General features: G+C 48.7%; 1 protein-coding gene across 2 annotated transcripts in view; it reads right to left on the bottom strand.

Moving 5' to 3' along the window:
* Positions 1 to 22035, bottom strand: part of SPEN (spen family transcriptional repressor) — an 83693-nt gene that overhangs the window by 18679 nt on the left and 42979 nt on the right. For both annotated transcript variants that reach the window (XR_010308597.1, XM_064172259.1), the window contains exons 4-10: positions 13660 to 13820; positions 11677 to 11877; positions 10231 to 10382; positions 8073 to 8198; positions 7423 to 7536; positions 6106 to 6219; positions 2888 to 2988 (exon numbers count right to left, since the gene is read on the bottom strand). Coding sequence is in view for 1 of the 2 variants with exons in the window: in XM_064172259.1 (XP_064028329.1) it covers positions 2888 to 2988; positions 6106 to 6219; positions 7423 to 7536; positions 8073 to 8198; positions 10231 to 10382; positions 11677 to 11877; positions 13660 to 13820 (969 nt within the window). In the remaining variant the exon portion in view is untranslated. The remainder of the gene's footprint in view (positions 1 to 2887; positions 2989 to 6105; positions 6220 to 7422; positions 7537 to 8072; positions 8199 to 10230; positions 10383 to 11676; positions 11878 to 13659; positions 13821 to 22035) is intronic.

Below are 22035 nucleotides of genomic sequence, written 5' to 3'. Positions count from 1 at the left end.
CTCCCTGGGCAGCCTGTTCCAGACTTTCAGAACCTTTTCATTGAAGAAGTTTCTTCTCTGTCCAACCTAAACCTACTCAGCACAACTTGAGGCCATTTCCTCTCATCCCATCACTTGTCCCCAGGGAGAAGAGACCAACCCCCACCTCAATCCAACCTCCTTTCAGGGAGTTGGAAAGAGCCAGAAGGTCTCCCCTCAGCCTCCTTTTCTCCAGGCTCAACAATTCCAGTTCCCTCAGCTGCTCCTCACCAGCCCTGTTCCGCAGACTCTTCACCAGCTTGGTTTCCCTTTTCTGGACCTGCTCCAGCCTCTCAATGTCCTTCTTGCAGCACAATGACAGGCCAGAGAAAACCATCACATCACTTTGTTCCAAAAATCAGTGCTCTACTCAGGATTATCTGAGGGCAAAGCCGTGGCTGGACAAAGCCCAGCTGACTCCTGGATGTTAAGAGACATCCACTAATGCCCTTCTCTCTTTGGGACAGTGAGTTCAGAGGCACATCACAGCATCTGGCCAGGACTGGAGAATGAGAACATTGATTCCCATTATGCAAATTTCAATTGCCAATTTCCAGCCCCTCCTCACGTTTACATGTGGCAACACTGCATCCATGGCAGAGCAGCCTGTTTTGCTGCACAAAGCCAAGGAATTTATCTAGGTCACATGTACAATTGAGAGTCACACTGGCCTTAGTCACAGGTAAATCAGAACCTCGACAATTGAGCCTCTGAAGGTCATAAAAATGCACCCAGACAAAAAGAAAAAGCTTCCCTCTTCACCAGTCACCAGCAATAAACCTACAGATGTTTGTTCAACCACTGGAGGGAGAAAAAGCCTTAAACGCAGAGCAGCTCTGTGCCAGGCAGCTCTCAGCCAGGGCATGCAAAGAGAAGGGGCAACACAAGGCCACAGCATGTTCTGTGGCACATCCAAACCAGCCAGTCACTGCCATAGCAGAGGCTGCAGGACATCCACACTGGATACAGTTTTCACAGAACCCCAGAGTGGTTTGGGTTGAAAGATAAAGATCATGAAGATCATGCAGTTCCAACCTCCCTGCCACAGGCAGAGACACATCCTGTTAGTTGAGGCTGCTCAAGGCCCCATCCAACTTGACTTTGAACACTTTCAGGCTTGAAGCCTCCACAACTTCTCTACGCAACTTGTTTCAGTGCCTACCCACCCTCACAAGGAAGAATTTGCTCCTCAAATCTGATCTAAATCCAGCATCTTCCAGTTAGAAGCCATCACCCCTCATGCTGTCACTCCATGCCTTTGTCAAATGGCCCTCTCCAGCTCTCCTGCAGCCCCCTCCAAATCCTGGAAGGCTGCTGTAAGGTGTCTCTGGAGCCTTCTCTTCTCCAGGCTGAACAACTCCAACTCTCACAGCCTGTCTTCACAGGAGAGGTGCTCCAGCCCTCTGATCATCTTCACGGCTTCCTCTTGATCTGCTGCAACAGGTCCATATCTCTCCTATGCTGAGGACTCCAGAGCCAGTCCCAGCACTGCAGGTGTGATCTCAGCAGAGCAGAGGGGCAAATCCCCTCCCTCCTCCTGCTGCCCACACTGCTGGGGATGAAGACAGGGCTGGGGCTGGGCTACCAGCACACACTGCTGGCTCATGTTCAGCTTCTCATCACTCAGCCCTTCTAAGTCCTTCTCCTCAGCACTGCTCTCTAGGTATTCTCTGCCCTGTCTGGATGTGTGGTTGTGATTGCTGTGATCCAGGGGCAGAACTTTGCACTTGGCTTTGTTGAACTTCACGAGGTTGGCACTGCCCCATTTTCTCTGTCAAATAGCTAAAAAGGCTCTTACAGCTTCACTCTCATGTTGTTTTATCAAGCTAACAAATGAAGCTGTTGAAAAGGGGCAGGTGGCAGATAACAGTTTTACTCCCAGCTTAGCAGCTGAGCAGCAGTTCAAGACTCATCCCCACACAGCTAGCACCCACACTGCCCCTGGAAGCCATCACAGATAACCTGCTCTTTGCATTCCTAAGGAATGATGAATGGCTCACAACTGTGTCCTGCTGACCCACCAGAGCAACCAGAGCCCAAATACACAGCTGAACCCCCCACCCAGGTGTGAGTTTCAGTGCCTGGCTACACTTCAGATGTGTGATATCCTGTCTGCACAGTTCGAAGTCTGGATTAAAAAAAGGTGATATTGAGAAGGTAAAAGATGTTCAAAATATGCTAAAATTTGGTAATAAATCCTAGAATGGCTCAGGTTGGAAAGAGCTCATCTACTGCAACCCCCCTGCCATGGGTGGGGACACCTCTCAACTAGACTTGGCTGCTCAAGGCCTTATCCAGCCTTGAATAACTCCAGGGAGGAGGCATCCACGACCTCTCTGGACAACCTGTTCCAGAGTCTCATCACCCCTGTACTGAAGAACTTACTCCTCAGCTCCACTCTAACCCTGCTCTTTGGCTTTAAACCATTCCCCCTTGTCCTGCCTCTAGACATGCTCATGGAAAGTCCCTCTGCAGCCTTCCTGCAGGATCCCTTCAGCTATTGGAAGGCAGCTCCAAGGTCCCCCTGGAGCCTTCTCTAGGCCGAACAACCCCAGCTCCCTCAGCCTATCCTCATAGCAGAGGTGATACAGGATCAAGTTGAGAAAAAGAAAACTGTTTGTTTAATAGGGTGGGGAGACACTGGCACAGGTTGCCCAGGGAGGCTGTGTCTGCTCCCTCCTTCGAGGTGTTCAAGGCCAGTATGGATGAGGCCTTGAGCAACCTTGGCTAGTGGGAGGTATCCCTGTCCATGGTGGGGGGCGCTGGAACAAGAAGATGTCTAAGGTCCCTTCCAACCCAAACCATTCTGTGATTAATTTTACTTAGGATGATGCTGCCAAAGTAGTAGAATGAAGACTTTGCCACGTGCCTTCTTTCTGCCAGCATTTCATAGAAGTCTCTGATATCCTGACCCGTTTTCTCCATGGAATGATAAAATGCCAACTGACTTTCTCGGTTTGCAAAGTCCACCTGAAAATCAAAGGGAGAGATCACCTTCAGTGAGAGAAACATCCCATTTTTAACACCATTTCCCTGCCTGCTGCAGCCTGCAGAGGGGAGCAGAACTGAAAAAGGGGGGAGTGATATATAACAAATGCTTCCCAGGACTGGTCCTGGCATCCCCAGGAATAAAAACCTTTCTCTCTCAACTCGGTGTAGCTGCGTGGGGCTCTGTAGCTACCTCCTCACTGGGGTATGCTGCTGAAGCTGCCAGACCAGAGGCTTCAGTAAAGCAGCAGGAAAAATACAGGTTATTAGAGTGGTATTGACATTTTTAATACTACAGCTCCAATTACAGCTCCAAAGTCCCTTTAATCTCCTGGCAGTGCCACAGCAGGTCAGGTCAGCATTATTCATCTGTTTCAGACTCCACATTCTCTGCCTGGGGTGAGGCAGCGAGGCAGGAGCAGGAGGAAAGGAATGAAGCCTCCCAAAGTGCAGCTCCCTGCTCTGGCTTACTCGAGGAGCTGCTGCTTCCTAGCCAGAGATGACAACATTAGGAAGCTAATGGTGTAGTTGATGTGAAAAATACAGGATTAAAATGGGTTTAACTAAATGTATGTCACATAAGACAGCATTTTAAACACTGCTTTTTCTGTTTTTAAAGCAGTCAGCTCAGACATTTGTATGACCACAGCAGGGAGGGACATGCATTGAGGGTGCTGCTTGTTGCAAGGTTGCTAAGCAGCAAGACCCACAAACACAAGATGTGAAACTTGCACAGGGCCACAGGTCTGATTTCATATCAAGGCTATTTCTGTTCAAGCACCATGCTTCCAAACAACTAGAGAGCCAACTCCTAACCCCAGTGAGGGTGAAGCTGCTAGGATAATAATACACCAGGGAGGAGATCATGCTGGAAATCGTTACCCACTCTTTAGGAGAGAAGAAAAGAGGAGGAAGATAACTGAGAGGATTGGTTCACACCTCATGTCCCCAGTTAATGGAACTGATGGGACAGCTGTAACAGGTATTACCACATTGACCCAAATCCAAGACATCCCTGTAAATGTGAAGTGTGGTTCCACATAAAAAGTAGTTTCTCTTTGTTTTTTTTTAAGCAAGTGGGTTTCATCTCTTGTTCTGTTAAGAAAGGAGCTGGTTTCATGCTCAGGCTGCTGTACCCCATGACCACGGTGTGCAAACCACTGCAGATGGCCTTAACCAGGTCAAAAGCCTGGACATCAGCATGAGGCAGCTGAAATGAGTCATGTGCAACCCTGGAGGAACTCACACTACAATGGCTTATCCTGGAGGAACTCACACTGTGATGGGCAAGCCCAGAGGAACTCACACCACAGCAGGTTATCCTGGAGAAACTCGCAGCACGATGAGTTATCCCTACAGGAACTCACACCATGATAGGTTATCCTGCAGGGATAACCATGATGGGTTACCCCAGAGGAGCTCACACCATGATGGGTTACCCTAGAGGAGCTCACACCATGATGGGTTACCCTAGAGGAGTTCATACCATGATGGGTTACCCCAGAGGAGCTCACACCATGATGGGTTACCCTAGAGGAGCTCACACCATGATGGGTTATCCCAGAGGAGCTCACACCATGATGGGTTACCCTAGAGGAGCTCACACCATGATGGGTTACCCCAGAGGAGCTCACACCATGATGGGTTACCCTAGAGGAGCTCACACCATGATGGGTTACCCCAGAGGAGCTCACACCATGATGGGTTATCCCAGAGGAGCTCACACCATGATGGGTTATCCCAGAGGAGCTCACACCATGATGGGTTACCCCAGAGGAGCTCACACCATGATGGGTTATCCCAGAGGAGCTCACACCATGATGGGTTATCCCAGAGGAGCTCACACCATGATGGGTTACCCCAGAGGAGCTCACACCATGATAGGTTACCCCAGAGGAGCTCACACTATGATGGGCTACCCCAGAGGAGCTCACACCATGATGGGTTACCCCAGAGGAGCTCACACTACGATGGGCTACCCCAGAGGAGCTCACACTACGATGGGTTACCCCAGAGGAGCTCACACCATGATGGGTTACCCCAGAGGAGCTCACACTACGAGGGGTTACCCCAGAGGAGCTCATACCATGATGGGTTACCCTAGAGGAGCTCACACCATGATGGGTTACCCCAGAGGAGCTCACACTACGATGGGTTGCCCTAGAGGAGCTCACACCATGATGGGTTACCCCAGAGGAGCTCACACCATGATGGGTTACCCCAGAGGAGCTCACACTACGATGGGTTACCCCAGAGGAGCTCATACCATGATGGGTTACCCTAGAGGAGCTCACACCATGATGGGTTACCCTAGAGGAGTTCATACCATGATGGGTTACCCCAGAGGAGCTCACACCATGATGGGTTACCCTAGAGGAGCTCACACCATGATGGGTTACCCCAGAGGAGCTCACACTATGATGGGTTACCCCAGAGGAGCTCACACCATGATGGGTTGCCCTAGAGGAGCTCACACCATGATGGGTTACCCTAGAGGAGCTCACACCATGATGGGTTACCCCAGAGGAGCTCACACCATGATGGGTTACCCTAGAGGAGCTCACACCATGATGGGTTACCCTAGAGGAGCTCACACCATGATGGGTTACCCTAAAGGAGCTCACACCATGATGGGTTACCCCAGAGGAGCTCACACCATGATGGGTTACCCCAGAGGAGCTCACATCACGATAGGTTATCCAAGATGAACTCACACCACAATGGGTTATGCCAGAGGATCTTTACACCCTCAGATTCCCCTTTCCTAAAGGGCCACTGGACAGCAGTTTGCCTTGGATGCAGGTAAATGAGGCAGGACCAAGGACACCAACACTGAGAAGCTCAGAGAGACAAGTCCAGCCAAACAAACAGTACAGTACTGGAAGAGGCTTTGTGGGCACCAGCTCAAGACACCCTAACATCTTGATAAGCCAAGTGTAAGAGAATCAATTCTCAGCCTTTGATGGCTGGGACAGAGGTGTCCCACTGAGCATTCCTTTAGGCTGGCAGTCTGCAACACCAGCGTTTGAGGGGTGAGGCCTAAACACAATTGGGTGTTCTGGGTTGGATTGGGTTGGTTTGGAGGTTCCTTCTGCACACCTTAATTTTATTCCCACCGATTTTCCTCCCCTTGGTCTCTTTTACAGCTGCTTGTGCATATTCAATCTCGTTGTAGAGAACCAGGGCCATGCCTTTTAAGCGGTCAAACACCACCTGTAAAGAACAAAACAACAAAACAAAACCCAAATAAGAGCCTCATCCACAGGACTTCATCTCAGTCCCAACAAAATCCTAAGTCAGGAGGACACCAAGTATGGAGGTCGATTTTGAAGCAAGGTATAAATTTCCAGGCTTTTCTGCTGAGCCACACTGCAACAATGGAGAGACAACCAAAGGCCACAGGTCTGCTCTAGGTTGTGGATGTTGTGGCTTGAGCTATTTTATGCCTTTACTTTGGTTTTCTGTGTTTTAGTTTTGTTTGATGACTTAGGTTTGGAATTCACTTTTTCTCCTTCTTTACTTGTAGGTTGGGGTTGTTTGGTTTTTGGGTTTTTTTTTTTTGGGGGGGGGGGATTTCCAGTGTGTTTTAGGAGGGAAAAAAGGTGAAGGGAACATCTCATCCCCACATGGAAGCCATTTCTGCAGCACCACTCATCAGCTGCTCAAAGTCTGACCTCCAAATATCAGCTTTAAACTTATTATTCAAGCAACAACAGCTACAATAATATCAAAGCTGCAACACAAACCCACCAAAAATCCTTTTAAGGAAGCAAGACCCTGATCCTGTGAGGATTTGCACACTTGTGGCTTAGCTTTAAGCACCTCAGTGTCCAAAAGGAAGACACAGGACAAGCAGCAGGCTTAAGTTTAAGCAAGTGTGCAAATCTCTAGCACCAAGCTGATGCACTCTGCCGTGGGGGCTGAGTACATGGCACCATCACTGGCTTGTTCTCTTCTTCCATGCACTTTTGTCAGCCCATGCTAACTGCTTTTAAAAAGGGCTTTTTTGGTCTTATATAAAAAACACCTAGTCATGTCTAATGATGTAATTAGCACAGCTATGTAATTAGACATTCCTCCAGCATCTGCCTTCCCAAGGAATTCTGATGGGGAGAAACTCTACTGCACAAGAGCAACAAATGGTTTCCAATGCTCATTAGCTTGGCTCATTCAGAACACTTCTGGGTTGGTTGGGTTGGTTTGGGGTTTTTTTAACCCCAGAACACCAGAAGCAGCTGCTTTAGGGACTGGATAGAGAGGATACAAAACTGTCGAATCCTGTCAGCCAAATGACACCCCATAGAGAATTTCTCTAGCTGAGCACTGAAGCCCTGGACAGCTGGGGGCTGAAAGGACAGGATGGGAAGAAAGGAGGACAGAACAACTTGAAAGCACATGGCAAAGCCTCCCACCTACCTTCACCACAGGCCCGTAGCGGCAGAAATGGCGAGTTAAATACTGATCCGTGACGTTGGTAGAGAGACCATCTAACCACACGCAGTTTGTAGGCATGCTCTTTCCAAACCCCAGCTGGACACAAAAGGGCAAAACTTGCATCAGAACAGGGCAGAAGTGTTACACTGACTGAACAGAGCACTCCTAAACCATGGGATGTGAAGAAAGCAGATCGCTCTGTATGGCTTTGCTGCAATCAGCATCTCGTAGTGGTGCAAGCGAGGCAAAAATCCAGAGAGGAATTAATAAGAATGAATTCTGCAGGCTGAAATCAATAGTGTGGGACAACACTGGGCTCTTCTGCAACACAAATGCCTCTGGAATGTGACATGTTGGCAGCTCTGGGGACTGACAGTCCCTGCTTGTCACCAGTATTGGAACAGCTCTTGAGGCCAGGGACTGTCAGTCCCCAAGGCCACTCAATCCTGCCACAAAACCCCTGATTAATCCCAGCTATGGCAGTGGCTGAGAGCATCACTTAGGTGTTAAAAACTTCTGCTCCAGACAGTAAAAGTACCTTACTTGCAGCAACTGAGCTACTGAAAAGGATCCTGTGATGCCATAACTGAAGTCAGAGGGAGAAGGACACAGCCCAGGGGAGGTTCCTTTACCTTGAGCCGGTTGTTTCCCAGGTACTCCCCATCCATCTTCTTAATGGCTTTGCAGACGCTGGCGATGTCGCAGTACTGCAGGAAGGCATACTGGGGGACACCGTTCACCTTCTTGATGTCGATATCCTGGGGGATGACACCAAACAGAACCATCCACAGTCAGCAACAGGCAGGAGAGGACATTCCATAGCTAGACCCAGGTGGACTTTTTTGGAGCCAGTTACAGCAAGCAGCTTTCATTAAGGTTTTCTTCAGAGACAGGATACAAATAACAGCAGACAGTTAAAACCTTCACTGTCCTGTTGGATCTCACTCAATGGCAAAACCAAATCCTTACTGAGGTGGGGAAAAGCTCTTTGGAATGCAGCTTTAGAGTTGCAGCCTGCCTGATGAACAAAGAGTTTGTTAAGATGGCAAGAAGAAAGGGCTGGGAACCAAAGAAACTCAGATTCGTTCGCGCTCGCCAGGGCTCAAGAGAACACAGCTTGCTCCCATCCTCATTTCAGAGCCAAGCAGGGTTCCTTTTCCAAATAAACATGATCCATCCTATTCCTAGAAACAGAAATTGATGCTAGGCATGTCTCTTGAGCCACCCTGAAGGCAAAGAATATCCTCAGCTTCTCTCCCTGCTGGGGTTTGATCCTGAGCCACCACAGGCCCGCTCAAAGGTAGGCGCAGTCACGAGAAAGCCCAATAGAGGCTGACTTTGATCCATTTCACAACCCTAGAGAGCTCGGAGCTGACATTTGGGTAACATTCCAGCTCAGCACTAGCACTGAAAGCCTCTGAACAAGCTCATGATGTTGTGATTCACTCCGAGCTGAAAATAGCAGGAGTGCTGTGTTGGGTGTGTTGAAACAGCCCAAGCCTCCTCTGTGAGCTACATGCCAACGCCAGCACACCAATCTCAGCACAGACGCTCCAGCATCAAGGACAGCCTCATTTCATGGTTAATAAACTAAGGAACAAGGCAGCAGTATGATACAGGCTCACCCAAGAGCTCTTTATCTGAGGAAACAGAAGTAAAAAGGGAGATTTACACAACTATTAGACTTCTACAGCCCCAGTCTAATGATTTAAGTGGAATACTAACAGAGGACTACATCTGCTGGAGTCTGAAGTAGCACTAAGTGCAGCCACGGCAGATTGTGCTTGGCCACTCACCCTGGGCAAGCAATTTCTTCTGACAGGCAAATAAAATATCATTACTTCACTCATTATCCGCAGGGAAGGTGATAAAGCTGGGCCCTTTTCCACGTGAGCTTTTAAGTCTTGAAGGAAATGGTGCAGGTAGCACTGCTGCTGCCTTCTGCCCGATGAAGAACGTTGACAGGACAGCACTACTGACTGAAAAGCCAATTTCCAGGCAGTGCACTGCCACTGATAAGCATCTTTATCAGGACAGCTCTGCTGCTCTAACATTAGGAAAGGGTTTAAGCCACAGACACCACATGAATTCATAAACTGGCGCTGATGTCAGGGGTACAGCAGAGGTGAGGATGTACAAGAGCTTTCACACTACAACTTCTACTTGTCCACAAACAGGGGAGAAAGGAGAAGGGAGAGGAAGAGGGGAGAGAAAAGGGGAGAGGGAAGAGAGGAGAGAGGGGAAGAGAGGGGAGGGGAGGGAGAGAGGAGAGAGAGAGGAGAGAGAAAGGAGAGAGAAAGGAGAGAGAGGAGAGAGGAGAGGAGAGAGGAGAGAGAGGAGAGAGAGGAGAGAGAGGAGAGAGAGGAGAGAGAGGAGAAGCGAGAGAGGAGAAGCGGGAGAGGAGGAGAGGGGAGAGGGGAGAGGAGAGAGGAGAGAGAGGAGAAGGGGGAGAGGAGGAGAGCGGAGGACTTCTACTCTACCTCGTTCAGGTAAACCCCCAAATCCCTTGTGTGTCATCAGGAACTCATCTGCTCTCTGTCTGTCCTTCCCTGCTGTCAGGGCACAGACTGTGGCAGCTGATGGCTACTGCCACCAGCCAGCAACTGAGGCCTTTGTTTCAGAAATCAACAGGAGCCTGAAGTTCTATCACTGACTTGTACCAATTCCACATGAAAAGAGCCTATTTTTATCCCAGGTAACTAGTCAGGCTTTTCAGCACAGATTATTATCTACAGGCTGACTTTTCAGTGCCTGTAGCACTGTGCAGGTCAGCAGAGAGAAGGGACATACCACTATTCCACCAAAGCGCTGGAAGATGTTGCGAAGGTCGTGGTAGGTGGTTGTCTTCTCCAGGTTGCCAATGAAGAGAGTCCTCGTTGCTTTGGGGTGAAACTCATCTATCCTTTCATCCAGAGGACGAAATTCATTCTCACTTTCTGTTTCTAGTGGCAAAAAAAAAGAGCAAAAGATGTGTAAAGCAGGGAAGTTTGGGTTTTCATCCAGGTTTGGTTCAGGGTGACTTGTTTGTTTAAGTCTATTTGGTGAGGCTTTGCAATGGGTAGCCCAGGGAGGCTGTGGATACCTTCACCCTGAGGGTGTTCAAGGCCAGGTTGGATGATGCCTCAAGCAACCAAGTCCAGTTGAGAGGCATCCCTGCAGGGAGGTTGGAGTAGATGATTTCTAAGTTGCCTTCCAACCTACTCCATTCTATGATTCGATGATTTCCTGATGAGCAGATAGGGACTTTTGCAAGGCCTTGCAGTGACAGGATGAGAGGGAATGGATTGAAGCTGGAAGAGGGCAGATTTAGACTGGAGATAAGGAAGAAATTCTTGGAAGTGAGGGTGGGGAGACACTGGCACAGGTTGCCCAGGGACGCTGCGGATGCTCTCTCCCTGGAGGTGTTCAAGACCAGATTGGATGAGACCTTGAGCAACCTGGGCTAGCAGGAGGTGTCCTTGCCCATGGCAGGGGTGCTGGAACTGGATGATCTTTAAAGGTCCCTTCCAACCCAAACCATTTTATCAACCTATGGGTGTATGAAAGTGAATCAGAGTAACCAACACCTCTGACAAAACCACAGTCAATTGTTATTTACATGCAATGTAAAATCTCTGCCTCACACCACTGGGTGAGGGTTGAAGAAGTGGAGATCTCAGGTAAAAGGGAGCAGTGTTTGCTAACTGCAGCCCTAAGCATTCACTCCTTGAACACGTAATTAACCCTTGAATGCCTGAATTCAGAACAGGCTTTGCTGCACTTGGGGAGCAGCAGGTGGAGGTGGTTTGTTTTCACAAATTAGTTTTTAGACTGGGAGCTCAGTGCTGCAGTTTTCACTGGTCAGTCACTCAGGCTCAGAAGTGCAGCCATTTCCAGCTGGTTTAATTACAAGCAGAAAAACCCAAGCCTGTGAGGGCTCAGTGCTACGCTTACACCACCCACTGGCTTCTGCTCCAGTGAGACATGGCAGATGAGATCACTTCTTCCTGCAGCAGCAGATCCCACTGTTGGAGAGAACGGCAAGTTTCCTTCCCTTGAGGTTTCAAACTGGAACTCTCTCCCCAGTGTGAGCCAGAAGCACTCTTCTTGCTCTGCAGTTTCCTCTGGTGCATTTCCCAGTCTCTTTATAACTCTGTTAGCTTTCACATTCCCTACTCCTACACCTCCTACCTTAGACAGCCTGGAAATGCGCCCGGAGAGTTCAGACACCCAGTGCAAAGAGGACATGGGCCTTACCTGGTCCTATCCAGGCTGTGACCTCAATCTGCATGCCAAAGAAAAGTTTTCCTTTGGAGGCATTTAGTGCTTTTTCCTGGTCCTCCTGCTGCCGGAAGAACACGAGGCCGTAGCGCTCCTCAGAAGCCCCATGGATCTGCACCGACGTCACCTTGCCGTACTTCTTGAACTCGTGGAAAAGTCCATCCTTAAGGCTTGTATCTAACCCAACAAACAAACACTCGTGCTATAAAAACAGAGGCTTACCCACTTAACAGCACCAGAATGGAGATGGAGAAGTGTGATCTGTCCGAAACGTGACTTTGTCCACTCTAACCTTCAACTCAGTGCTCCCAGAAGGATCTTTTTCATTCTGGGTTTCGGTTTTGCCAGTGTCAGAAGCAGTTGGCTCACCTCTCTCTTTGTCTTGAGTTTTAAACCCCAAAACTCCAAGCACATGGTTTTACACAGCTGAAGGAGGACACTGAGGTGCTGTTGAAAAATGGCAACTAAACTGGTAAAGGGTCTGGAGAACAGGGCTGGTGAGGAGCAGCTGAGGGAACTGAAATTGTTCAGGCTGGAGAAAAGCAACCTGAGGGGAGACCTTCTGGGTCTCTACAACTCCCTGAAAGGAGGCTGGAGCCAGGTGGGGGCTGGTGTCTTCTCCCAGGGAACAGGTGATAGGACTGGAGGAGCCCTAGGGGAGCTTTAGGTTGGACATGAGGAACGATTTCTTCCCCAGAACAGTTGTCCTTGGATCAGGGTTGCCCAAGGAAATAGTGCAGTGCAGATCCCTGGAGGGGTTTCAAAGCCGTGCAGCTGTGGTGCTGAGGGCCATGGCTGAATGGTGCCCTGGCAGTGCTGGGTGAAGGGTTGGACTGAATGATCTTAAAGGTCTCTTCCAACCAAAATTATTCTGTGACTCTAAAACTGGCAGTGTGCAATTATCACATCCCAATCAAGACAAAGAGATAACACTGCTGTGTTACTTCACCAACAATCCCAAGCAGACACTGCGTAGAGCACTGCTCCTATCTGGGATGAGGCACCTGGGATGGAGATCAAAGTTCCACAGCACTTCAGGAAGGTAACCTGGCAGATTCAGCAGAGTTTGCCAAATCTGACTCACAGCCACAAGCCCTGCCTGGGCTCTGGGGGCATTTTCCTCGCCACCATGTCACTAGAAGGAACATTACAAAGCCCAAATCTACAGCAAGCATATGGACACTGTGAGGTGCTGCTCACCAAGCTACCACAGACTGCTCCAATGCAGTGCCTATGAACTGCCCTACAGATGATCCCATGCTGGCTTTTCCCATGGGATCACTCCTGTCTGCAGCACAGTCGTCATGTGTGCTCCTCAGTGAGTGGCTTCTTGCATTATTGCCCATGGAATATTCAATTCCATGATGAATATTTAGAGTGAGGGTGGTGAGACACTGGAACAGTTTGTCCAGGGAGACTGTGGATGCCCTCTCCCTGGAGGTGTTCAAGGTCAGGTTGTATCCAGGTCAGCAACCTAGTCTAGTGGAAGGTATCCCTGCACATGGATGATCTTGAAGGTCCCTTCCAACCTAAACCATTCTGTAAATCTTATCCATCTATGAACATGCTCCCTGGTGGGTCACAGCACTCAACAGCACATCAGAAACACCTCAAGTTTTTGTGTTAAAAAGAAACTGAAGCAGGGCAAGAAAAAACAGTCCATGTTTCAAGGGACAAATTCAAGCTGCTGCAGGCTTTTCCCCAGGGAAAGGCACAGGACTGTTTGGAAGCACCAGCTCCAGCAGCTGGAAGTGCTCAAGCGCAGGGACTCCAGGCAGGGACTTGCAGGACAGATGGTCACTGATGAAGCCATTTTCTCACTGTCACACAAGAACTGAAGCAGAAGCAAAGGGAGAATCCTGTCCTTGGAGGCAGCACATGCCAGACACGGTGAGGGTTACACCCTACCCTCTCTCTCTCCCTTTTGGCCCCTGTTTTCACGTCCCCAGGTGAATTTACCTGTTGAGCGCACTGGAAGATTTTGAACCTTGATCCCAAAACTTTTCCGGGGTTCATCCTTCTCCAGAGATGGAAGCAGCTGGGAGGCAGGGGCTGGGACAGCTGTCGACTGAACCGACCGCGCTGGGGACTCGTCGCTGGAGCTGCTGCTGGAGTCACTGCTGGAAACGGCAGGAAAAGAGGCACTGCTGAGCGTGGGGGTGCGAAGCGACCACGGGACACGGGCACTGCACTTGACAGGGCACTGACAAAGCAAAAGGGCACCGTTTCTGCTCACTGCAGGCCTCCCTCTCTCCTTTGCCTGCTGCAGAACATGCCCTGCTGGTAACACAGCCCAGCCACACGCAGGAACTGAAGGCACTCTACACATACTCTCTACAGAGCCCTCGGAGGAGACAGTCAGGGAAAGGCAATGTGGGTAAAGTGTCAGCCAGATCCTGTTACACGCCGTGACAATGGTGGAGATTTAATTAAGGGTAATACAATGTTGGATCAGCTCAGGAGCTGTGTGGGAAGGCTGGAGACACACAGAGAGGGTAGAGAGGTCTGCTGGAGCCTGAAAACCCTCCCAGCACGCTCACGTACGAAGAAGATACATTATCATGTTCTCAGGCACTGCTGTCAATCTGAGAGTCAGAGTTCTCCTTGCTGCCTCCTGGTAAAGAAGATCCACACCTCTGCTATGAGAAACTTGCGTGGGAAAAGAAGAGAAAGCTCTGGGGAGACCTTGAAGCAGCCTTCCAGGACCTGAAGAGGGCTACAGGAGAGCTGGGGAGGGACTTTCTACAAGGGCTTGTAATGACAGGATATGTGGCAATGGCTTGGAGCTGGAAGAGGGAAGACTGAGATGAGATGAGGAAGAAATTCTTTAGAGTGAGAGTAGTGAGACACTGGAACAGGTTGCCCAGGGAGGCTGTGGCTGCTCTCTGCCTGGAGGTTGGTTCAAGGCCAGGTTGGATGAGGCCTTGAGCAACCTGGGCTAGTGAGAGGTGTCCCTGCCCATGGACAGGGGTGCTGGAACTGGATGATCTTCAAAGGTCCCTCCCAACCCAAACCATTTTGCAATTCCACAGATACTGATTTTCTTCATTTCCAGTTACAACCAACCACCACTTCTGCAGTACCAAAACTCTGGGGGGACACTAAACTTTATTAAGTGCTTAAAAAAAAACCAAACCAACTAAAGACCCACCCCAGAGGTCTCCAGCTGCTCGTTTTCCCAGCCATAAAAGAGCTGAAGGCACCAAGGACTTGCAGCCTCTTCCCTTCAGTTATTCTACACCTTTGCAAGGCTGCTCTAAAGTGGAACTGTCACTTGTGCTTGTCTAAACCCTTCTAGGAACACATGAAAACGAGGGCAGGTTTTTGCCCTAGAGTAACTCAGGCTGTTTACAAACCCAGCCTCAACGGCCACCTTCAGGGTACGAAGAACTCAGACCCCAGAACGCCTTTCCCAAACAATAATTACACAGAAGGGGATTTGCATATTAGATCACACAGGGATTAGAGCCTACAATCTAGGCTGGGGACTCTTGACAGTGCAGATCGTTGGATGCTTGGCAGGAGAGTAAGAAATCCAGAGAATAATGTTATTAAAGCCTGCCTGGTGGGGACACGTCAGCTTCTTCAGCGGCTGCTTTCTTCCCCGAGGCATGAGGGCTTATAACACGGCTAAAAATAATTTTTGTCTGACATAACTCTGGAGATTTTCTTTCTCCATTACACCAGCAGCCTTCTGAAATATTCTGCTGGAATTTTAACTCAGAGGCTGGAGGCTGGGGGGAGCTGTGCCACAGACAGAAATAACCTCGGCACTCGGAGATTTGCTGCCTTGGGTTTGGTTTTTACCACCTTCTCCCCAGCACAGCAGAGAAGCCAAAGGGTAGTTTCTCTTTGTCTTATCTTTAATTATTTCATTGTCTTCTTGCATTCCCTTTTCACGTGAAACCATTTGACTTTCTCAAGGCTTTTCTCAGGGAAACCATTTCAGGCTTCTCATCATTTGGATGCTCGCTGTGGGTGTATCGTTTATGTCACAGCAGGGGTAACGCTGACAGAGGCATTTCTCTCCAAACACCCTAAAAAACCTTCACTGAAGATCTTGGTGTACCAAGCACTGTGGCACATGACTGAAACCCCCTGGGCTCTGTCCCCGTTACGTTCGGAGAAGCAGAAGAGAAAGCAAAGCCTGTCCCAGAACACTCAGCAACAGTGGCAGGAGGATACAAAACCACAGCAGACCAAAACAAAACCAAACAAAATAAGGTCAAAAACGCAGAAGTAATAACAAACATGAGAACCTCTCCTCCCAGTCTCACCCTCTCATTACAACCCTCCCGGGCAGTTGACATCGAGCAGCTTCACACGTTAGTGCCTTTCCCACACAATCTCCTCCTCCTCCTCCATCCCCAGGGGAGGAAGTTCAGCCCTGCTTTGGGAGAGGAGAGAAAATGAAGGCATGCCAGAGAGGGAGTGAAGAGCAAACCCTTCTTCCCATCCTTCTCCTTAGTGGGCACTGCTGCACACCCCAACCTCTCTGCTAACTCCAGCGATGCTGGACCACCTGAAGTCCTCATTAAATTCAAGTTCTTCCCTACAGTGTCCCAACAAAGAGGACAAACCTGGCCCCACACGAACAGGCCTTCAGCAGTCTCAAGGGGGAAACATCAGCAGTCAGCTACTGCTATGAAACAAACTGGCAAAGAATAGAGAAAGTTCTTTTTAATGCACAACAGCAGTCAGAGAATTTGTGTGGGGAGGACTTGAAAACCGTTCCCAAGCTGGGAGCAGCACTGCCTGGTTCAGCATTGTCCTGGGGAGGGCTACAAGCTGCAGGGAGCCTCTGCCCTGTACACGTTTTTGCTTTCCCCTCTCACTCTCTGATCTTGCTGACAGCAAAACCAAAAATCTCTATTCTGCATCACATGGCAAAATGTGATGTGCACGAGAAAATGTGATGTGCTCCACCAGGCCTTGAGCAAGCTGCTCTAGTGGGAGGTTGTAACTAGATGATCTTTAAGATCCCTTCCACCTCAAACCATTCTGTGAATGGGTGCTGGGTACCATGAAATACCCAGCTCCTAAAGCATCTGAAATACTCCCCTGTGCCAAGCCTGTATCTTCTAAGTAGGAGGCAGCACTGAATTTCTATTTAAGCAGTTCTTAAATCTGAGAACAGGCTATTTTTAGGGGGGAAGAGAGGGTTATGAGGATGTTCAAAGCTTGGACCATCCCGTTAAATGCCAGCATTCCACTGGGAGGGAAGGTAACTGCTGGGTAACACCGTAAGACATCCAAGCAATCAAACAGCAGCTGAACAGGCTGATAGATTCTACAGCAAGTTTGAATTCCACACAGCTTTGAGAAACAAGGATCATGCTGCTAATTTCCACTTCCCCTGGGAGCTTCAGGGATACGTGTCCCTAAGCAAATCAAGCCTTTCTGAGCCACTGCAGAAAGAAAAGTCATTATTTCCTGACTCTGTTTGCAGACAGGGGGGAAAAAATAATGGCAGCAAGAACAATTCTCCATTCTTTAGGGAAAGCCTCATCACTTTTACACTTGAAGAAACATGGATATAATAATTCAAAAGTAAGCAAAAGATGTTCTGCTCTGTGAATAGGAGGATGATGGAAGAGTTAATTATAGCTGCTGTGTCATCCAGTTATAGCAGAGAGCAGAATCAAAATAAAGCATCTGACAGTGAATTATGTCTCGTCTGGAGCACAATCACACAACTTTAAAAGCACACAAGACTATGGCACGTAGCTGCACAAGGATCTGTTCCCAGAATATTAAAATGAGAAGATGGTTTTTCTTTTCCCTGTAATGCTGAAAACCACTGTCCTTGGTGCCCCTAGAGTAAGAAGGACATGGAACTGCTGGAGCGGGTCCAGGAGGCCACAAAGAAGATCAGAGCGCTGGAGAACCCTCTGGGGACAGGCTGAGAGATCTGGGGTTGTTCAGGCTGCAGAAGGTTCCAGGGAGACCACATAGCAGCCTTCCTCAGAGCTGTAACTGAAGAGGCAGCTGGAGAGGGGCTTTTGACAACAACTTAGAGTGACAAGATGAGGGGAAATGGATTGAAGCTTGAGGAAGCCAGATTTAGACTGGAGATTAGGAAGACGTTCTTTAAAGTAAGGATGATGAGACACCAGAACAGGCTGCCCAGAGAGGCTGTGGATGCCTCCTCCCTGGAGCTGTTCATGGCCAGGCTGGATGAAGCCTTAAGCAACCTGGACTAGAGGGAGGTGTCCCTGCCCATGGCAGGGGAGCTGGAACTGGATAATGTTCAAGGTCCCTTCCAACCCAACCCATTCTAGGAATTTATGAACTGGCAGAAAATAAGGTTGTTAAACATTCTTCTAGCAAACCTCAGTTCACAAGGCTTTTGGAACAGCCAGCTAAGGAAATCTTAATCTGGGAATAAAACAGATTGGTTAAAACAACAGCTCTGATAGCCTCCTTCTTCAAAGCATTTCAAGTAACCAATAGGTCTCGGGGCAGGCCAGAAACAGCATCGAGAAAACTGCTTTGCAGCTTCGCGCTGCGCTTGCGCGGGCAGCAGGCAAACCGCACTGATTCTGAACCCAGCAGCAGAGCGTGCTCTGGCACACAGCCTTCTCCCAGCACGGGAAAACCTGCTCCTCAACATCCCTGCGAGCGCAGCAGAATGCCAGCACGCAGCAAAACTAATCTCCTGAGCTGTCACAACACTCGCGGCGCGCAGAGAGGGAGCCCGGCCTGGGAATTCGCTTCTTTAAACAGCTCGGGCTCGCAGCTTCAGCTGCCTCTTCGGTGCTTCTCGGAGTGCTTCCCTGATCCTTTGGGAACACTGTCAGTCACCATCGACCAGGGTTTCAGATGCTCTTCTGTCCAACCCAGGCAGATGCTAAACCCCAGCCCCAGTTCTAAAACTCCTGATTTTCATGGACTCACAGAATATCTCTGGTTGGAAGAGACCTCCAAGTTCATTCAGTCCAACCCTCGACCCAGCTCTGAAGGGTCGACACTAAACCACGCCCCTAAGCACCAGGCCCACAGGCTGCTCAAACACCTCCCAGGATAGTGACTCCAGCACTGCCCTGTGCAGCCTGTTCCAATGTTTGAGAACCCTTTTAGTGAACAAAGGTAGATTCATAGGATGGTTTGGGTTCAAAGGGACCTTAAAGACCATCCACTTCCAACCCCCCTGCCGGCAGGGACAGCTCCCACTAGAGCAGGCTGCTCAAGAGCCGATTGAGCACATCACATTTTGTCCTGCACATCACATTTTATCATGTGATGTAGAGTAGAGATTTCTGATTTTACTGTCAGCAGAACCTGACCTATAAGGAGATCATTCTCACTTTAATGAGGTGGACATGGAATCCTTCTCTTACACAAGCACTTCACCACAAGTGTAGTTTACAAGCCCTTTTAAAACATCATCTGCCTTCCATAATTGCCTACAAGCACAGCAGGCTGCATGTGCTCTTACTCACTGAATTTATCTATGGATCTTTTTTCTATTAACCAAGATAAAATCTATTTGTAATCCAGTCTTCAAGTTCTACCCCTATGGGGCTCAGGAGTCCCAAAGACTCAATGTGTAAGAATCCAGACGTGGGATTCAGAGCAGTAAAACAGAGTCTCAAAAAGTATAGAATTATACAATGGTTGGGGGTCAGAAAGGACCTCCAGAGATTATCGAGTCCAAATCCTCTGCCAAAGCAGGATCACCCAGGGCAGGTCACACAGGAACACATCCAGGTAGGTCTTGAAAACCTCCAGACAAGGAGACTCCACAACCTCTCTGGGCAGCCTGTTCCAAAGCTCCACCACCCTCACACTAAACAAGTTTTTCCTCATCTTCAAGTGGAACCTCCTGTGTTTCAGTTTGTGTCCATTGTCCCTTGTCCTATCACAGCACACCACTGACAACAGCGTGGCCTCTTCTCCTTGACACCCACCCCTCAGATATTTATAGACATTGATAAGGTTCCCTCCCAGATAAGACCTCCTTCTCCAGGCTAAACAGCCCCAGGTTCCTCAGCCTTTCCTCTTCACACAGACGTTCCAATCCCTTCATCATCCTCACAGCCTCCACTGGACTCTCCAGTACATCCCTGTCCCTCTTGAACTGCAGACCTCAGAACTGGACATGAAACTCCAGATGCCTGGTTTCAGCACACTGCAGCTCATTTAGCTCTCCGAATTTCCTTTTCTTACAACTAAAAGGAGGACGCTTCAAATCCTGGCACTAGCATCCTCTATAACCACTCCTCATTTCCACAGGATTATCTCATTTTCAAGCAATCACAGTTTGCTGTTCTAGTGACCAACTATGAAGTCAGGCTCTGGTTATGGATGAGAAACGAAAGGGCTGGAATGAAGAATACAAAGCAAGCCTCTCTCTTTGTTCCCCAGCACAGAGGAGATAAAAGCGTGACTCCAAGCCAGTGGATGCAAGAGGATACCCGCTGCTTTCCCTCAGTGGCAGCCACGCTCAATCAAGGGATCCCACAACCTGCCCTACCCTCCTGCAACTTTAAAACGTGGCACAATTGTCATTTCTGCAAATTGATTTGAGAAGGGTGAGTCAGCTGCTCGGCTGGTGCCTGCCCTCCCTACGGCAGGCAGGAAACAACGCTGGGCGTCGTGGGAGATAAAGCAGAGAGGGACAAGCACGGACGGCTGCCACGCTGCCGGACTTCAGCCTTTAGACAAAGGAAAAAGGCAAAACAAAGCCAGGCTCTGAGTGCTTGGTTAACACCCGAGCCACCCAGAATCGCTCTTCAATTGTCAAGGAAACAGCTGCCAAAATTTAGCAGGGGAAAACAAAAAAAAGGGGGGAGAAAAAAGAAACAAAAACAGAAAAAGAAAAAGAAAAATTAAAAGAAAAAGAAAAATTAAAAGAAAAATTAAAAGAAAAAGAAAAAGAAAAAGAAAAAGAAAAAGAAAAAGAAAAAGAAAAAGAAAAAGAAAAAGAAAAATGGAAAAAATGAAAAGGGGGGAAAAGAAAAAAAGAAAGAAAAAAGGGGGGAAAGGAACAAATGAAAAAAGAGGGGGGAAAAGGAAAAAAAGGGGGAAAGGGGAAAAAAGGAAAAAAGAAAAAAGGAAAAAGGAAAAAAGGAAAAAAGGAAAAAATAAAAAAAAGGGGAGAAGGAAAAAAAGGAAAAAGAATAAAAAAGAGGAGAAAGGAAAAAAGGAGAAAAAAGGAAGAAGGAAAAGTAATTTTTTTTTAATAGCTGTCTTCAAAAAATGCCTCAGCAGAAGTGGTAAAGGATCCAGGAGTCCTTCTACAGAAACATGCAGAGCAATTATTTTTCTTCCTGCCAAGATGAACTGAAATCAGGAACTCTGCCTAGATCAGCTCTGATTCAATACCCTGTCAAAATAATCTCTCAGTCAAGATTATCTCCTCGAAAGATCTCTTCAGGACTACCTCCCGCAGCAGCAGTCCCAGCTGACAGCAGGTTGTTCTCACGGCTGATGTCAGCAGTGGATTCCCAAGTCAGGTCAGGAAATCCAAAGTTAATGTACAGTCATCTCTGAACGGAAGCAACAGGAACCCTTTTTTTTCTCCTTGGCCCTCCCTTGCCAGATCTGAGCTAAGTCACTGCAGATGATCTCCAGGCAAAAAACCACCAGCTGCACAAGGCGTGACAGTGCTGTGGGGTCAGCTCTACCAAAGGGACACCAATCCTGGTGATGAACAAAGCATCAGTTAAGATTTCTTGAACCTGGAAAAATGGCACCAGAAAAGGATCAAAGTATCCTGAACACACCACTGTGTTGCTTGGAAAAAAACAGAGTTAAAAAGATCTGATTATTGCCAGACATATCCAGCAAAAAAATGACACTAACTGCTTTTAACCTTTAAAAATAGATCCAGTTCCATCCTAGCTACAGACTGCCAGGGAAAAACACTCCAGCTTCTCTTCTGGGTGAACACTGATCTACTGAAATAGAGTGCTGGGCCACCCCACTTCAACTCACTATCACCAAAAAAGCTTGGACCAGATGACCCTTGGGGTGCCTTCCCACCTGGCATTGTGACACTCTGTGATACAATACACAAAGAGGTCTACTGAAGGCTGCCACTCCTGTCCTACTAAATGGCAGATGAATCTAAAGAGGGCTTTAACCAGAATCTCCCCTCCCCGTTCTCTACGCACAGGAAAGGGAAAATCACACATCGACTTACAGACATGGCAAGCCACTCCCTGCCACAGAACCCAGCCAGCCTCGGGTAACTCCAGCAGTCCCAAAGGCTGTTCTGCCACGTTCAGGGAGGAACAGCCACCATGAAAATTCATGAGGTCCGGGCAGAGGGTTAGCACCTCCGTGTCAGAGCTGATTCCAGCTCTGACCTAAATCTGCAGGTGGGCAGCA

Source organism: Pogoniulus pusillus, chromosome 36 (genome assembly GCF_015220805.1).
Source record: "Pogoniulus pusillus isolate bPogPus1 chromosome 36, bPogPus1.pri, whole genome shotgun sequence".
In the NCBI taxonomy this organism is placed as follows: domain Eukaryota; kingdom Metazoa; phylum Chordata; class Aves; order Piciformes; family Lybiidae; genus Pogoniulus; species Pogoniulus pusillus.
Note: the sequence above shows the minus strand (reverse complement) of the source record. Positions and strands in the feature narration are given on the sequence as shown.